The sequence below is a fragment of the Herpailurus yagouaroundi genome, unplaced genomic scaffold (genome assembly GCF_014898765.1).
Source record: "Herpailurus yagouaroundi ecotype Mexico unplaced genomic scaffold, PumYag 28, whole genome shotgun sequence".
Taxonomy (NCBI): Eukaryota; Metazoa; Chordata; class Mammalia; order Carnivora; family Felidae; genus Herpailurus; species Herpailurus yagouaroundi.
In genome coordinates, this window is record NW_024412376.1 from 31,389,191 (window position 1) to 31,408,536 (window position 19,346).

General features: G+C 37.3%; 2 protein-coding genes across 6 annotated transcripts in view; one reads left to right on the forward strand and one right to left on the reverse strand.

Moving 5' to 3' along the window:
- ETFDH (electron transfer flavoprotein dehydrogenase) overlaps positions 1 to 8,265 on the reverse strand; it is a 33,929-nt gene extending 25,664 nt beyond the window's left edge. Inside the window, exon 1 of the mRNA XM_040471545.1 lies at positions 8,079 to 8,265. Coding sequence (XP_040327479.1) covers positions 8,079 to 8,112 — 34 coding nt within the window. The 5' untranslated portion in view covers positions 8,113 to 8,265. The remainder of the gene's footprint in view (positions 1 to 8,078) is intronic.
- A 140-nt stretch (positions 8,266 to 8,405) lies between these two features.
- Positions 8,406 to 19,346, forward strand: part of CUNH4orf46 (chromosome unknown C4orf46 homolog) — an 89,388-nt gene continuing 78,447 nt past the window's right edge. For 2 of the 5 annotated variants that reach the window (XM_040471553.1, XM_040471547.1), the window contains exons 1-2: positions 8,406 to 8,998; positions 10,728 to 10,854. In XM_040471553.1, coding sequence (XP_040327487.1) covers positions 8,813 to 8,998; positions 10,728 to 10,854 — 313 coding nt within the window. In that variant the 5' untranslated portion in view covers positions 8,406 to 8,812. The other 3 variants (XR_005789031.1, XM_040471563.1, XM_040471575.1) reach the window with 3 other exon arrangements.

Consider the following 19,346-nt stretch of genomic DNA (forward strand, 5'->3'; position numbering starts at 1 on the left):
CTGCCCCCCCCCCCATCAACCCTCAGTTTATTCTCAGTTTTTAAGAGTCTCTTATGGTTTGGCTCCCTCCCTAACTTTTTTTTCCCCCTTCCCCTCCCCCATGGTCTTCTGTTAAGTTTCTCAGGATCCACGTAAGAGTGAAAACATATGGTATCTGTCTTTCTCTGTATGACTTATTTCACTTAGCATAATACTCTCCAGTTCCATCCACGTTGCTACAAAAGGCCAGATTTCATTCTTTCTCATTGCCAAGTAGTATTCCATTGTGTATATAAACCACAATTTCTTTATCCATTCATCAGTTGATGGACATTTAGGCTCTTTCCATAATTTGGCTATTGTTGAGAGTGCTGCTATAAACATTGGGGTACAAGTGCCCCTATGCATCAGCACTCCTGTATCCCTTGGGTAAATTCCTAGCAGTGCTATTGCTGGGTCATAGGGTTGATCTATTTTTAATATTTTGAGGAACCTCCACACTGTTTTCCAGAGTGGCTGCACCAGTTTGCATTCCCACCAACAGTGCAAGAGGGTTCCCATTTCTCTACATCCTCTCCAGCATCTATAGTCTCCTGATTTGTTCATTTTAGCCACTCTGACTGGCATGAGATGATTAAGGTAACTTTTTGATCTAAAATTGTATGATTCCATATGATGTCTTATATTTGGAAATCTGTGTTCATAATCTGACCATATCAGTACCGCATTCAATTAATAGTTAGGTCTATGTTGTTGAGCCATTAGTTGTGCATGTACTGAAACACACTATACTATTTCCTAGACGAACAATTAAAATTTTCTTCTTAACGTTTGTTTATTTTTGAGAGACAGAGAGAGACACAGCACAAGTGGGGTTGGGGCAGAGAGAGAGGGAGACACAGAATTGGAAGCAGGCTCCAGGCTCTGAGCTGTCAGCAGAGAGACCAATGTGGGGCTTGAATACATGAACTGAGAGATCATGACCTGAGCCTAAGCCGGAGTTGGATGCTTAACTGACTGAGGCATCCATGTGCCCCAGCTGAACAATTTAGTTAGTTTCTCCTCATTAAAGTAATGTTTTCAAACTATAATATTTTAGAAGTATCTAATAAACTAATTTTTCAATATAGCTCATATCAAGCCTAACCTATAAATAGGATGACCATATAATTTATCAACTGGATACTTGTGAGAGTAACAAGGGGCAGTATTAATTATGCTGGGACAATGCAGGCAAACTAGGTTTTATGGTCAGCCTTTTAAAAAATTAACTCTCCCATATGGCAGTAACTTCTGAGAGCCTCAAAAATGTACCTATACTTTAAGTTAGAAAATAGAAATAAACAGAGGTGTGCAAAGATTTATCTGCAATAATTTTCTTTAAACCTCTGTTGTCCTAAAATCTTCAACTCTACCTCCTCCCTCCCTTATCTGAAGCAGATACTCTAACACACCAAACATCATAGAAAGATAGAAGCAATTAGGTGGGAACTTCCCTATTTCCTTGGCAACAACTTCTAATGTAATCTGTATTTGTATCTACTCTTTGTTCATTCTCTTAGGTTATAATAGATGTCGTTTCCCTTCACTTAGATTAATCCTTCCACCTGGATGATGAGGCTTATCCCTCCCATATTTGTAGGGACATCCCTCCATCTGAGGCCTTCCCTTTGACCTGTATCTTCAATTTCAGTCTCTCTTCTCCGGTACTCTTCTTCATAATTTTTCCCATTATAAAAAAAAAAAAAGGGGGGGGGGGGACAGAGAATCCTCCCTTGGGAATAGCCCTGAAAAGTATAAAAACTTGTATTTGGAGCTATAATAATTAAAAGTCTGTTATAGGAGAAGGGATAGAATAATCAAAGGAAAAGAATAAAGAGTTCAGGATTTGATGTCTGATAAAGATGCCATTTCTAATCAGGGAGAAGAGATGGTTACTCACTAAATCATCAAAGATAGGGAGACAGTCATTTGGGAAAAAAGTGTACCTTTTTCTTCCTATCAAAATGAATTCCACTTGGCCTATGATTTTAACAGAAAAAGTCAAAGTATAAAAGATTATGGTGATACATCCACAGATTATTTGTTTCTCTGCTTCTGAGTGTAAGTTGCAATTAGTTACTAACTTCCCACAAGTAGAGCATGAAAGGGAAAAATATTACTTTTACAGTGGAGAAATATAGCAGACCCTTTAACCAAATGATCAAGTTTAACATTACTGGCAATAAGATATGTTGGTAAAACATACTCCCTGATAAGATAAGAAGAGCTCTTCACCTATGTGTCATACTTCCCCCCAAATCTATAACCTCAGTGTAATTATGAGAAGTCAGACAAATTCAGATTGAGGAACATTCTACAAAATGCCTGGCTAGTACATATCAAAAGTATGAAAGACAAGAAAAGACAGAGGAACTATCACATTGAGGTAGACTAAGGAGACATGACAACTAAAAGCAACGTGGTGTCCTGGATTGGATCCTGGAACAGAATAATAAAATCCAAATAGAGTCAGTAGTTTAGTTAATAGTATTACATCAATATCAATTTCTTAGTTTTGATAATTATACTATGCTTATGTAAGGAGTTAAGCTGGGCAAAGGGTATATGGGAACTCTGTTATCTTTACAATGCTTCTGTAAGTGTAAAATTATTTAAAAATACAAAGTTAAAAGATTAAGACTACGGTGATACAAAAGTTAACTCAAAAAGCTTCAAAGACCCAAATGTGAGAGCTCATACTATAATTTTTTTTTAAATATGGGTATAAATCTTTGTGACCCTGGATTAGACAAAGGTTTCTTTGCTATGATACCAAAACCACAAGCAACAAAAGAGAAAATAGGTAAACTATACTTCAACAAAATAAAAACCTTTTATCTTCAAGGGATGCCATCAAGAGAGTGAAAAGATAACTCATGGAATGGGAGAAAATATTTGCAAATCATATATCTCATAAGGGACTTGTATCAAGCATATATAATAAACTCATCTCTAATAATAAAAAGACAACCAGATTAAAAAAGAGACGAAGGATCTGAATAGACATTTCTCCAAAGGAGATATATAAATGGCCAATAAGCACATAAAAAGATTCTCAACATCATTAGCCATCAGGGAAATACAAATCAAAACCACAATGAGACAATACTTTATATCCACTAGGAGGGTTATAAGCAGTAAGAGGGATAATAACAAATGTTGATGAGGATGTGGAAAAACTGGAACCCTCATACACAACTGGTGGGAATGTGAAATGGTGCAGCCACTTTGGAAAACAGTCTCTCGGTTCCTCAAAACCTTAAGCATAGAATTTCTATGTAGCTCTCCCCTAGGTATATACCTAAGACAAATGAAAACACACAAGAGCTTGTACATGAATCTTCACAGATGCATAATTCATAACAGCTAAATTATAGAGAAAATCCAAATGTCTGTTTGTGGATGGAAAAAGGTGATATATTCATACAATGGAGTATTATTTAGCAACAAAAAGAAATAAAGTAGTGATATATGCTACAATATGGTACACTTTGAAAACATATTGCTAAATGAAAGAAGCCAGCAGGGAAAGATCACGTATAATAGAATTCCATGTATATGAAATATCCAGACTAGACTAATTTATAGAGACAGAAAATAGATTAGTTGTTGCCTAGGGCTGGAGAGGTTGAAGAGTGACTGCTAATGGTGTGCGGTTTCTTTTTAAGGTGATGAAAATGTTCTGAAATAGACTGTGGTGAGGGCTGCACAACTGTTATGTTTGTATTAAAAGCCATTGAGCTGTGTATTTTAGATGGTGTGATTGTATGGTATGTGACATATCTCAATAAAACTATTATTAAAAAAAGAATATTCACAACCACACACAATAAAGATTATGAGAAAAACACTGGAAAATTTTTTTCTAACAGAGATGTGGGGCAAAAGGATCTCTCATCCATTGCTAGTGGGAATGCAAAGTGGTACACTTTGGGAGATGGTGTGGCATTTCTTAACAAAGCTCAACATGCTCTTAACAAATGATCCAGCAATTGCACCCGTTGGTATTTACCCAAATGAGTTGAAAATTAATGTCCACACAAAAACCTGTAGTCAAGCAAGAGGAGTAAGCTCTAGAGATCTGATGTTCAACACTGTACCTATAGTCAACAATAACATACATGTAAACATTTGTCAAGAGGGTCTATGTCATGTTAAGAGTTCTCATCACAATAAAATAAAAGAAAGAAAATGGCCAATATTAAAAACAAAGCCCTTCACATGAATGTATAGCGGCATTATTTATAATTGTCAAAACTTGGAAGATGTCCTTCAATAGGTGACTGGATAAACAGATACACTGGGGTGCATCCAAACAATAGAATATTATTTAGCACTAAAAAGAAATGAACTATTAGACATGAAAAGACATGGAGGAAACTTAAATGCATATTAAAAGAAGGCAATCTGAAAATGCCAGTCTACATACTGCATGATTTCAACTACGTGACATTCTATACATAAAATTATAAAGACATTACAAAAAAATCAGTGGTTGCCATGGGTTCTGGAAGAGAGAAGAAGGGATGAATATGTGGAACACAGGGGATCTGGGGGTGAACTATTCTATACAATAATGTAACTAATGGTGGATACATGTCACTACACATTGTCAAATGCACATAAAATGTACAATACAAAGAATGAACTCTAATAACAATGTATCAAAATTGGTTCACCAATTGTAACAAATGTACCGCCAATACCAGATGTTAATGGGGAATGGGGGAAAGTTATATGGAAACTCTGTGTATTTTCTGCTCAACTTTTCTTTAAACCTAAAACTGCCCCCCCCCAAACTAAGTTTATTAATTAAAAACAAAACAAATAGAAAAGGGCAACATGGAAAAAAGCAGTGGTTAAGTGCATAGGTTTTGGAGTCTGTTTACATTGTGTTTGAATTCATTAACAGCAACAAAACATTCAGCGTGTTATTCTAACTCTGCTCACCCCATCAGCTCTAAAGTTTATGGTCAGTCTTTGCCTTGGAAATACTATGATATATGATCTAGTATAACTCTTACAAAAAGCAAGGGGCTAATACATATTTGATAACTAAATAGATATCTTCCTAGTTACAATTTTCACTGTAATTTGCAGGAACCTGCAAATCTGTGGTTTCATTTCCAAAAAGTAACTTGGGTTATACAGCGATAACAATAATAATGAGGCCTTTCCTGGTTTTTAACTTGTCTCTTATAAGGAAGCATCTATCTGCAAATGAACAAGTTTCTTTTTCTTTTAAGATTTTATTTTTAAGTAAACTCTACACCCAATGTAGGGCTTGAACTCACACTCCCGATATAAAGAGTCACATGCTCTACTGACTGAGTCAGCTAGACATCCCAAAAATAAGTTTCTAAATATGGGCTATAACAAATAATTAGTAAAGATCAACAAAGACTTTTACATGGATTTGAAATATACAATAAAATTTACATTTTAATGGACATACTGAACAGTTCAAAATTTTCAATTTTAGGGGTGTCTGGGTGACTCAGTCAGTTAAGCATCCTACTTGATCTCGGCTTAGGTCATGATCTGAGGGTTCATGGGACTGAGCCCGGCCTCGGGCTCTGTGCTGATAGCGCAGAGCCTGATGCTTGGGATTATCTCTTTCTCTGCTCTCCCCTGCTTGTGCGTGCCTGCGCACTCATGTGCTCTCCCTCTCTCAAAGTAAATCAACTTAAAAATTAAAAAACAAGAATTTTCAATTTTAATACATCTTATCCTTCATGACCTTATAAAAATTGTGGGGCAGCTCATCCCCATTTACAGTAGATAAATAGGAATTCAGATGATCCCACTCAAGCTCAGTCTCAATCCTTCCAACATCAGTCAAGCTCTGAGACTATGATCGGATTTGGAATGATTTGTGAATGGAAACTGTGCTGTGATGAAAACAAGATTTTTTTTTTCCTTTCTTTTCTAATTACATGGAGAGATAATTGCCTGGCATAGTCTAATTATTTTTTAGTACCTAATTGCAGAACTAGCATATTTTTATGATTTATTCTTTCCAATAAAATATTTTTTTAAAGCAAAAATCTGGCCTCAGAAAATCAATAAGATTGTGGGAAACAGGAAGGAAAGAGATGTATAGTGGCTCAACTCTAAGGACTTTTAAACACTAAAAAATATCTTGGGGCACCTAGGTGGCTCAGTCGGGTAAGCATCTGACCTTGGCTCAGGTCATGATCTCATGGTTGTGGGTTCAAGCCCCGGGATGGTCTCTGTTCTGACAGCTTGGAGCCTGAAGTCTATTTCAGATTCTGTGTCTCCCTCTCTCTCTCTGCCCTTCTTCCACTTGTGCATGTACTCTCTCTCTCTCAAAAATAAATATTAAAAAAAACGTTTTTGATAATCTTAAAAAAAGAGTGGCAAGGAAACTAATTTTCTCTACTTACAGAGGCATACTAAAAATTTTAATATTGGGAATAATGTTTTAATTATTAGGTAACTTTTCACATATCCTAAATCTTGAAAAAAATGTATCTAAAATACATAAATAAAGATATTACAGGAGAATTCAGTTCTAGAGTTCAGTTCAAATAGAGCATTATCATTATTCAAAAGAATATTTATTAATTATTTGTATTATTAAAAGATATTAAAAATCTTTGTTTTGTGATGAATTGTAGTTTAGTGTATAAAAGTTATCATTTGCTGCTGCAAACTGTTGACCTGGTATCAGACAAAACTAATTCTATTGCTTACATAGCCAGTGGTTTTCTTGAGAATATTTGGAATTGGGTAGTTTGATTTTCCCCAGGGGATAAAAATTAAAAAGTCATGACCTTTACTCTTTTTCTGAAAACAAATCTGGTACTCCACTTTAAACATCTGAACCATTAGGCAACTTGGCTGAATTTTGGTAGAGAAGGTCAAAAAGTCCATTGAACTCATAACATCACTGCCAACACATTTGTGTCCATCTCTTTGTTGCCAGTAGTGCTAACACTGAGCTATGAAAATGGCAATGATTTAAGTATCCATGGAAAATGGAAATGCTGATTGTGGTGGAATTTGGTTAAGGCTTGGCCCAAGAATGGTTTCAGCTAAATTAGGCAGTAGGGTAGATAGCATCTGACTACTTTGATATTCCACAAAACATAAAGCATATCTACACATTAGGTGTAGTAATACATGTATGAGTAACAGGAACTTTAAACAAAATTCTAATTTAACATATGGTAGCCAAATCTGACAAAATTCTACTTTCATAAAATGTACATAATAAGAACATCGTTGAATCTGCAGTATGTATACTTGTTTATTCCATAACCAAAAATTAAATAAAAGATAAAAAAATTAAGACAACTATGAGAAAATTCAAGATTCTGCAGTGAAGTTTTTTGAATTTTTAAACTTTTTTTGTTTTTAAGTAAAACCAACCAAAGACCATTCAACTGCATTATTATTATTATTATTTTTACTTAATAGAAAGGGAAGGTAATGAGGTATTTTCACAAATCATCATGATGGTTCTAGGAGCACCCATAACACGGTAAGCCTCTAAAGTTAATTTTAGACAATGTAGAAAAATTTCTAGCTCCAGATGTAATCTGGTGACTTGGGGCAGCACATGGATGTTAATCATGATGTGACAGATCGGACTTCAAATTCTTAAGAATGGACTAGGCTGGGTGCAAAGACGAAAGTCAGTACACGACCAAGAAGAAAAACTGTGCAAATATTATTTTATCCATTTAAAACAATGCAACATATAACACCTGAGCTATGGGATAAGAGTTTTAGGACCAGGATTTGGGAATATTCGGTTCAGGAGTCCACCAGAGGGTCATGTTTACAAGGTTCCTCAGCCCACGACCTTTAACCTAGTTGGGGCAACTCAATGGAGAGGAATTTAGGGTCCAATACCAGGCGCAGACAACGTGGCCTTCGTCTTAGTTTAACCAGTGAACGCCAGGAGAGCCGGAGGAGAGAGGTAGGTGTCCAGCCGCACCCCCCCACCCCCCCCCCAGGTGTGGCCCTGTCCTTTTCGCCCTGACTCCTCGACCTTCCTCCATTTATCCCCGCCCGGAGTTCTCTCTCACCCGGGCAGGACAGCTTGGCTAGCGGCACCAACATATTCACTGTTCCCAGGACTGTCGGTGGGACACAACGGAAGGGCTGTCTGTGGCTCGCCGCGGGCGCTGGACCTCTAGGCCGCGGGGGGCGCCATCACCTGCCAAGAAGGACCAACACCTCCGCTGAAGTTTGCCTAGAGTTCGGCCCAACACTGTGGCTTCACCGTGTTCCCGCCTCTTTCTCGCTCTGCGCCGGCGCCACGCATGGACGCGATGGCCAGCAGAGACTTCCGGGTCACGTTCCGAAAGAGGAAAAGGAAAGAGACTCTAAGTCCCAGCCCGCCCCCGGCTTCAGGCTGAGGATTGGTTCTGAGTTTGCGTCTCACCAAGGCGTGGTGAGGCCTCCGAGGGCTTGTGAGAGAGACCCACAGATCTGGTAGTGTAACGCGCAAAGCAGTGGGAGGTGGCTCGATGCATACGGCATTCTGGGAGTTGTAGTCCTCTGCTCAAGCGTCTTCTGAGCCTGACTGGAAGTTTGCGCAAGAGCGTTGAGCTACCCAAGGTGAATTAACTGACATATGATTGGCTGTCCCGAAAAAATGACTGGTATCCGCGGATTTGGCTAGAGACCCACTAGTATACTGGGCGGGATTGCGGCTGGGAGGAGGCGGGGCTTCTGGGCGTTGGGCGCGAGCAGTTTGAAAGACTGTTGGTGTCGGTTCGGCTGCTAAGGTCGGATTCCGCAGTACCAGCCCCGCTCAATGGCAAACTCTGAGGACGTGCAGATTTCTTCGCCGCCCCCGCCACCTCCTTCGTCTCCCTCGTCTTCAGACGCCTCGTCAACATCTTCCCCCGGCGTCCCAGTGAGTTTGGGCTGGCCAGTTCCAAGCAGAAGCAGCAGCCGAACAGTGGACCCCCTGGAGGAAGTGGAGCTGCAGATCGGAGACGTGAGTGTTGGTAGACAGGTCCCCACTCAGCCCTTTTTGGAAGACAGACCTTGGCGGTGCAAGGGAGAAAAGGACCAGGAGTCCGCGCACCCAGTCCGGCGCGTCTCGCGCTTCTGCCCTTTCAGAGTATGGGCTGGGGGATGGGTTGAGTAAACTGGCGACCCAAGGCCCTTTGTCCCCCATCTATGAGGATTCCGCCTTTAGATTTAGTGTTCAGGAATAAGGGGTTATCCCTCCACCGCCCCACCCCTATTTTCTTTTAGTCTCGCCTTCTGGTTTCAATCACCCTCTGTAACCTGAAACCGTTCTGCTCTACTGCGCCGACTTGTGCAGGCGGTGTCTGTGCTCTCCTTGTTGCCTGTTGGTGCTTAGAATCAGGCTGTGATTTCTTTCCTTGGGACTTAAGATCCCGCTGCTCTAGTTGGCCACCTGCCAGAGCCAGCTGGCAATGCTATTATTGTCTGTTTTAGGCTTGCTGTGCGCTGGACCCAGTTTGGAGGGATTACTTAACTGCTCTTGTAGTCTAGATTGGGTTTCATTAAAGGTTAGGTCAAAAACCCCTCCCTATGATTGCTAGAATGCATAGTATGGTTTCTGTTGAATTGCGAATTCCCAGTGGCGCGCACACCCACCTACTCACCCATCACCGGAGTTTCAGTATAAAAAGACTCTTGGATGGGTCAAGTGAATGAGGTATGTAGGGTGTGATCCTCCTGGGAGAACTTTGTGGAATAGACCCTGTTGTGCAGACTGGAAACTGGATAATGAACTCGATTATCTTAACAAGTATTTGTTTGTTTGCTTGTTTAAAGATGACTAAAATGGTGAACAAAACAGTGTTTTTGCTGAACAAGACTGGTTTCAAGAGAATATGTAGACTGGACTGCTGATGTGTTAGTGTAGGAACAGTGTTATTCTATATTATAGGTGAAGAAAACATTTCTGTATGCTTGATTTTGTTCATTTTGATTTTGTTCATATATGTCAGCTCAGAGTGTCTATTCTTTGTTGTATATATTTTCATGGTTTAAATAGCGTTCACAGGTAAAATTAGTGGAGCGCTGCCCTTGTTACTAAATATCAGTGAGTTTTTTATTTTTTAGTGAGTTGTTTATGATGAAGTAAGTCTGTAAGTCCTTCTTCAGATAATTCTGGTCCTTAGTGTCAAGGGATCCAAGTCCTCTTGTTGAGTTAAATGAGATTCTAGTGTATTTTTTTTTTTTACTTTCTTTTTTCTTTTTTTCTTTTAAAGATTTTTTTTTTTTTTAAGTAATCTCTACACCCAAAGTGGGACTTGAACTCAACCCCCAGATGAAGAGTTTCATGTTCTATGGACTGAGACAGCTAGGCACCCCTAGTGTATTTTCAGTTAAAAAAAAAAATACTGATTTGTTATGTTTGGTGCATAATGGATGCCTTTCCAGCAGACATATTTCCTCAAAGCTTACTTCATATGAAAGAATTTCTTGGGTTCCCTGAAAGAGCTGGTATTTTCGTTTGAAGATTTTTTTGTTACTTTTAAGGAAAATAACTTAGGCAATGGAGTCAAGGTTTTAAGCTATTTTTAGACTGTTTATAAAATGAGATGAAAATCTTAAAAATAAACTTCTGTTGTTTCTTTTTTCTTTTCTTTCTTCCTTCCTTCCTTCCTTCTTTCTTTCTTTCTCTTTCTTTCTTTCTTTCTTTCTTTCTTTCTTTCTTTCTTTCTTTTTTTTTTTTTTAATTTCAGGCAGCATTTTCATTAACCAAACTTCTTGAAGCCACATCTGCAGTATCAGCTCAAGTGGAAGAGCTTGCCTTCAAATGTACAGAAAATGCACGTTTCCTTAAAACATGGAGGGACCTCTTGAAAGAAGGTTATGATTCTTTGAAGCCTGACAACTGATTTGGCTGTGTAATAATTCCCTCTTCCTCATTGATGATATTTGCACGTGTACCATAAGTATAAGGTAGTCTCCAGTAGTTCTGTGTATTCAGAATGAAATTTTTTTGGTTTCCTTCACTTTTGTGAAAGCAGAATACTGATGTTATATTTGATGTTGGCAATATTTATCTTTAAATACTTTCTGTCCTCTAAACTTTCATAGAATCTTTTATGGAAGTTAATTTCATCAGTGGATATTGTTATCTGTAGTTTTAATGGCAGAAAAAAAAATAGTTAAATCATTATTCTATTTGATTTGTAAGAAGATGCCAAGAATGCCAGAGTTTGAAGTTGAGCTTTATTTTACAGACCTAGGGAGGTAACTTTAAGGCTACCAATGTTGGCCCAGTGCCACTAGGCCAAGGTCCCTGGAACTAATGATTGTGTCTTGTTTATCTCCAGCACCTAGAACAACTGTGTCACACAGCAATCAGTAAATGTTTGTTGAATAAAAGAGTTGACAGTACAGTTAAAAGCTGGTTTTTTTTGTTCCTGTTTTTACCATGAAAATTGTAATTGTTTTTCTAAAAAAGTATTTGACTCAGAACCTCACTGACTTGAAGGAATACAATCTCTCTCTCTTTTTTTTTTTTTACAAGAATTTGAACTTTGAGGACAACTTTTAAAAATATATGATAAATATTGTTTTATCCTTTACGATGCTTTCTAAAAAGCTTTTATTTCAGAAAATGAAAGCCTGTCTAGAAAGAATGTTTATATTTTTTCCTTGTTTATTTCTCAGGTTAACTCTTTTTGATGTTGTTGTATGTTTGGTTGTTCTCTTTAAAGTGCCTAGTCAAAATTATGGCTCTGTACTATTACTTTTTGAGCTTTGCACATAATAATTTAAATTCTAAATATGATTCTAAAGAAATTACTGTGTTTTTTAGCCAACAAATTTAAATGATGTGATTGCTTGCATATAATTTGGCTTTATTGACAACGTTCTACTTTACTTGTTCCATATCTTATATTCTCTCTGTCTCTCTTTGGTGGTTTGTGTTGACAATTAAGCCAACTAATTTTCCGTAATTTCTAGACATCTTTGATAATGCATCTTAGTTCTTTGTAGATAGGGAGTTGTGTACAGATACGTATTCTAAAGACCCACAGTGGGGTTATGAAAGGGGACAAACGGATGGGCAAAGAATAGTTTCATTGAGTATATTAGGTCATAGTTCTTGGTCCCCTTTTTTTTTTAATTTTTTCTTTTTAGTTAAAGATAACACAAATGGTGTGCTTCTATACCAAAGAGATACTTATTTTCATATTAGAAAAATATTTTTCTTACATGTCACGAAAATTGCAATTTTAAAATGTATAAAAATAAACTTGTTCAAAGCAAATTTTATTTCCATTTCTTTGGGTTCATTATTTTAAAACTTTTTATTGAAATATTTCGAACATAACAGGAAAAGTGAATGATTAAAGAATATATCCCTACCATACAGATTTAATAAATATTAGCATTTGGGGCAGCTGGGTGGCTCAGTCTGTTAAGCGTCCAGACTTCAGCTCATGTCTTGATCTCACAGTTCGTGGATTTGAGCCCCGCATCGGGCTCTGTGTGGACAGCACAGATCTTTGGCTCTTCTGTCCCTCTCTCTCTCTCTGCCCCTCCCCCGCTTTTGCTTTCTCTCTCAAGAATAAATAAACATTTAAAAAAATAAATAAATGTTAGCATTTGGCTATACTTTCTTCAGATCTATGTTTGTAAATGTCAGATACATTTGAAACTTTTCCTACCTCTTTGATCCCACCCCTTCTCTCCCCAGAGGTAACCATTGTCTTGGAGGTGGTGTATATTCTAGTTTGTGTTTTTATGTTTTTAATACATGTGTATGTTTTCAAAGCACTACAAAATACTTTTTTGTGTATGTGGTAGCTAGCCTCCAGATGGCCACAATGGTCACCCTCCTGGTATTCATGCCCTTGTATAGTCTCACATGTTGAATAGTGCTGACTTTAATAACTACTAGGAGATTGAAGAAATGCAGTGTGTGATTTCTGAGGCCATACCTTTGTCCATTTTTCTATTAGGTTTTGTCTTTTCCTTATCAATTTGTAGGTGTTCCATATATTGAATACTAACTAATGACCTGTTCTCTGTGTTTCAACTACCTATTGTAGCTTGTGGTTTATCTTTGTATTTGAGTGTGGAGTTTTCTTAAATAAAGGCTTTTAATTTTAATGGAATCTTACCAATTTCTCATAATAGTGCTTTCTGGGGCTTGTATAGGAAATGTCATAAAGATACTCTCCTTTATGTCTTTCCAAAAGTTAAATTTTTGTTTTTAATGTTGAGGTGTTTATTCGTCTGATTAACTTTTGCTTATGGTGCGATTTTGGGATCTTGTTTATTTTTGTATGTCTGTTGCTGTTCCTTCAAGTATCAGTATTTCAAATGCTACGTCTCTCATTCAATTACCCTGTAAGTGTTTGGTTCTGAGCTCCATATTGTATTCTGATTTATTTGCTTAGCCCTATGCTAAGGTCCCCTATAACTTTTTCTGTTATAGCTGTATCATAAGTTTGATCTGTACTACTTTGATTTTTGTGTGTGTGACTTCCTCTCCCCACCATGTATGTTTTTATGATAGAAAAGAAGAACCATCTTAGTTGATTTATAATTTTGTTGAATTGTAGTCAGCTTAGGTTAACCCCTGATTTCAGGAGGTGAGGCTTCTGTGGACACTTTCCGTTCATTCCTCATCACTAAAACTCATAGCTGCTAGTGTCAGGAGTCTGGTATCCCCACAGCTCAGCTCTGTTGACAGTTTTTGTTGTCATGTGTGGCCCACAGAGAAGTTCATCTTATTTTTAACAGTGGCTTTTTAAAAAAGCATCCCTTTTTGTATTTCTTTTTGCTCTGCTTCATGGCAGGGGTTGGGGAAGAGCTCAAAACATAAACATTTACTTAAAGACTTAAGAAATTGTTTTCTTAACTAAGTAGCTCATTACCAGTTCTATATACACCTTAGAGGAAAACTCAGTATTTTGATGTAATTAAAAGCCTCAAGAGGTTGGGGTGCCTCGGTGGCTCAGTCAGTCGCTGGAGTATCTGACTGTTGATTTCAGCTTGGGTCATGATCCCATGATCCTGCTCAGCACAGAGCCTGCTTGGGATTCATTCTCTCTCTCTCTCTCTCTCTCTCTCTCTCCCTCTCTCCCCTTTTGCCCCCCTCTGTCGTTTGTGCTCTCTCTCTTAAAAAAAAAAAAAGGCCTCAAGAGGGTAAAAGTCACTGTAATGAAATTTTTAGTATTACAAATAATGTGTTTCAAAAATTCTGAGTTAGGCACTATGCTAGGAGATTTATAAGCGTTATTTAATATTAACTTTTGAGGAAAGTGATGTTGTTTCTGTCTGTAGAGACAGAATAGGAAGTAAGCTGAGATGAAATTTGCCTGTGGGTCTCTTACACCAAAATTAGTATTCTCTCTCTCTCTCTCTCTCTCTCTCTCTCTCTCTCTCTCTCTGCCCCTCCCTCGCTTGTGTGGTCTCTCTCAAAATAAATAAATAAAAACAAACAAAAAGTTTGTTTTTGAGAGAGAGAGGGAGACAGAATCCCAAGCAGGCCCTGTACTGTCAGCACACAGCCCGATGCGGGGCCCGAACCCACAAACCATGAAAGCATGACCTGAGTTGAAATCAAGAGTCAGTGCTTACCTGACTGAGTCACCCAAGAGCCCATAGATTAATTTTTTGAGAGCTCTAAATATGGATAAAAATCACTTGAACAAATTACAACTGGAGGTATAGAAACTTGTTAGAAGGTTATTGCAAATACGGCAACAATACATGATGTCCACACAAACTAAGGTACTGGAAATTGGGATAAAGCCAAGTGGATAGATTTAAGAGTTGTTTTTTAGGTAGAATAAAGGTAGGGCTGGGTGATTTGATATGATGGATAAAGGAGAAGGAAGAGCTAAAGACTGATTCTAGGATTTCTAGGTTGGGCTTTTGGTACCATTCACTAAGACAGGGTCTCAAAGGACTCTATAGGTTTTTGGAGATTAAGCTGTTGATAAGATAAGGTGTCAGTACAGAGTCTTAGTAAGACAGAGTCCATAATGATGAAGGAGCATAAGGCAAGCTGAGGGCAAAGCTCAAGCTAAGAATAACAATCCCCCGCCCCCAACCTCTCCTACTCACCTGGTGGGATATGTGTGATATTCCTCAGGCACTCTTGGCTGCCCAAGAACAAAGGAAAGGGGGAAACAAATGGTTAACTGATGGAGATCATAGTCCTGCAGGATATGAGTTTCCATTAGTTTATAAAAATAGAATTGCCCTACAACCTAGCAATAGCACTATTAGGAATTTATCCAAAGGATACAGGAGTGCTGATTCATAGGGGCATGTGTACCCCAATGTTTATAGCAGTGCTATCAACAATAGCCAAATTATGGAAAAAGCTCAAATGTCCATCAACTGATGAATGGATAAAGATGTTTTATACATACATATATATATACATATATATATATATACATATATATATACACATACATACATATATGTGTATATATACACATATATATGCTATACATGTGTATACATATATACATTTTCTATATATATATATAATGGAATACTACTTGACAATGAAAAATAATGAAATCTTGCCATTTGCAACAACATGGATGGAACTGGAGGGGATTACACTAAGTGAAATAAGTCAGAGTAAGATACGTTTTCACTCATGTGGGATTTGAGAAATTTAAGACTATTGGGGAAGGGAAAGGGAAAAAATAATTTCAAACAGAGAGGGAGGCAAACCGTAAAAGACTTAAATACAGAGAACAAGCAGGGTTGATGGAGGGACGGTCGGGAGGGAAAAATGGGTGATGGGCATTGAGGAGGACACTTGTTGGGATGAGCAGTGGGTGTTGTATGTAAGCAATGAATCATGGGAATCTACTCCCAAAGCCAAGAGTACACTGTATATACCATTTGTTAGCTAACTTGACAATTATATTAAAAAAAAGTCTTCATAAATTATAGGAAAAAGGCAATCTTATAAATAGCTTAATCTCCAAAAACCTATAGACTCCGTTTCCTGGAGCCCTAACATCACCCTCCCCTCCATAGTGATGTGGGGAACAAAGACAAGAAGGAAATGATATGCATAGTTAAATTTCTTTATAACCTGCAGCCCATTGACAAATTCTTGAGGTAAATACCGAGTATGTGTAACATTTCTCCAGGGCTCTCTACTATCTTAATGTCTTACCAGAGGGAAAACAACCTAAGCTTGACAATAGCAAGGCCTCTGGTATCTTTAGCATATGAAAGTCCTTTTGAAAGCCTTCCTTTTTGCCTTTACCTCTCCAAACTACATAGCATATAATCAGTCACTCTTCACAACCCCAGTGCATCTTTTTCTGCCCAGGAGTCCTATCCCAGTGCTTTAATAAAATCACCTTTTTGCATCAAAGACATCTCAAGAATTCTTTAATGGCCATCAGCTCTGGACCCCCACCACTCTAAATCCCCATCACATAATGTACATGAAACAGCCAGAGAGATATTCAAATGTTAATGTTTAGTGGGCAGTTGTATGCATAAGTGACTAATTTAGGAGAGAGAATAGGCTAAAGGCAAAAATGTGGGAATCATCAGTATATATAAAGTAATTGAAACCATAGAAATAGATAAGGGGAGCCTGGGTGGCTCAGTTGGGTAAGCATCTGGATTCAGCTCAAGTCACGATCTCATGGTTTGTGGGTTCAAGCCCCACGTCAGGCTCTGTGCTGATAGCTCAAAGCCTGGAGCCCACTTTGGATTCTGTCTCGGTCTCTCTCAGCCCCTACCCTGCTCACGCTCTTTTTCTCTCTTAAAAATAAACATTAAAATAAATAAAAACATTAAAAAATTAAAAAAAAATAAACATTAAAATCTTTTGTTTTAAAAAGTCTTAAGAAAAGATAAGAAAAGGATTTAAAACAGTAAATGAGGCTTCTAGTGAAAGATTTTTATTTAAAAGAGGAGTACATTGGGGTGCCTGGGTGGCTCAGTTGATTAAACATCCAACTCTTGATTTCAGCTCAGGTCATGATCTAATAATGGTTTATGGGTTCAAGCCCCACGTCAGTCTCCACACTGACAGCACAGAGCCTGCTTGGGATCCTCTCCCTCTGTCTCTGTCCCTCCACCACTCATTCTCTCTCTCTTTCTCTCAGGAAATAAACTTTAAAAAAAAATGCATTAAAAATTCAATGTATTTTTGAAGTCTCTTAGAGTGGTTCACTCCATCACATTCAGGTATCAATTTACTTATTACTTAGGTAAGCAGTAAAATGCATGGACTTGAGTATTCTGGCTGCATATATCTCTTTCTTGTTTTCCTTCAATTTTATCAATATCTAAGTTGCTAAAAGGCAGTAATTGCTTTGTGAGGGATTAGGTAGTAGCCAAATGCATTAGGAACCCTTAAACTGAAAATAGTAAAAAAAAAAAAAAAAAGTTGAGGTCTTCCTGGTATTTATTTTTAAATTTTAAAATACTTTGGTTTAACTTAGAGGCATTGATTTGACCTAGAAGCATAGACCATGAGTTTTGGACCAAAGTTATTTTTGCAAGAGAGAAAACCATAACTTCTATCTGCGTTAACTTAGTGCTTCTATTGCACCTTCCTTCGAAGTTAGTAGGAACTAGTTATGTGGTATGCCAGTAATTACTTACCAAAATAAGTTAAATAGAAGTTACCCTATTTGGAGAGGTGGAAGAATGGAAGAGTGAGTAGCCTGAATAAACAGGAAACTAAATGGCTTCTAGAAAATTATTGGAAAATATTTTAATGCTAAAAAGTTGTTTGAGATTATTTTGTAAATTCATGCATTTCTAAGACCCTTAAACACAGGTTATGATCATGATTTTTGTAGTATTACATTTTATCTATCTTGTCTTCATAATTATTGCTTTTTTTTTTAGAAATTATTTTTAAGAAAAATATTTTTCTTCTAATTTTTTAATGTTTATTTTTGACAGAGAGAGAAAGAGAGAGAGAGAGAGAGAGAGCAAGTGCGGGGGAGGGGCAGAGAGAGAGAGGGAGATACAGAATCCAAAGCTGGCTTCAGGCTCTGAGCTGTCAGCACAGAGCCTGACATGGGGCTTGAACTCACAGACTGTGAGATCATGACCTGAGCCGGAGTCAGATGCTCAACCAACTCAGCCACTTTTCTATTGTAATATTTATTAGCAATAAGATTTAAGAATAACAAATAATCCCAAAATAAACTTATGAGAATTTAAATATTTTTGTTTTTGTGAGCTTTAAAAATTATATAGTTTCAGTAGTTAGAGAATTGAATATTATAAGCAGAACTATAGCTTTCTATTATTTTCTGATTTTTTGTTGGAAGTGTAACCATATTCCTCATGTAGAAAATTTTTTGTCATTATTCCAAGTAAGAACAAAAAGGACTCAAAGTAATCCATGTTTTTAATAGATGTAAGTTTCAGGTAACTTACTTTCCAAAGAAATCTATACAATTATATATTCAATAAATACATTTCTGATTCCAGTAATTTCATGTGTTAAACATTTTTAGTGTATTTAAAACTACCTGAAAACATTTTGTTCCTATTTAAAGGTTTCAAATTACTAAACCAAAAAAATTCCAATAGCTCAGTTAGAGACCAGAAGAATAAGTGGCCAAAAAGTTAGTATCTTATGAACTGACTGGCCATGCAAAAGGAAGGTAAATCCATCTCTTGATGACAGCTACTTTGTCTTTGAAGTAAAACATGTGCATGCAGACCTTTCCTTCCTTAAGTTCCTGAATCATTTCATTGCATTCTAGCTCTTCTTTTTCCCTTTAACTGCTTTATTGAGATCTAATTCACAAACCATAAAATTCACCCGTCTAACATCTACAATTCAGTGGCTTTTTGCATTTTCACAGAGTTGTTTATCCATCACCACAATCAATTTTATAACTTTTTTTGTCCAGGAAAACTCTGTACTTCTTAGGCAGCATCTTTCTGACCCACTCACCCCCAGTGACCTCTAATCTATTTTCTATCTCTATGAATTTGCTTATCCTAGATATTTCATGTAAGTGGAATCATATGGTATTTGTCCTTTTGTGTTTGGGTTATTTGATACTCATCACATTGTAGCATGTGTCAGAACTTTATTATTTCTTATAAGTGGCTTTAGCCATTGTATGTATATACCACATTTTGTTTTTCTGTTTATTAGTTGATGGGCACTTGAGTTGTTTCCATCTTTTGGCTACTGTGAATAATGCAATGAGCATTTGTATACAAGTGTCTGTTTGAATCCTGTTTTCTATTCTTTTGGGTTTACACCTGGGAGTGAAATTGCTGGATCATATGTTAATCCTATGATAAGCTTTTGAAGAACCACCACACTACTGTCTATGATAACAGCTGCATCATTTTACATTTCAACC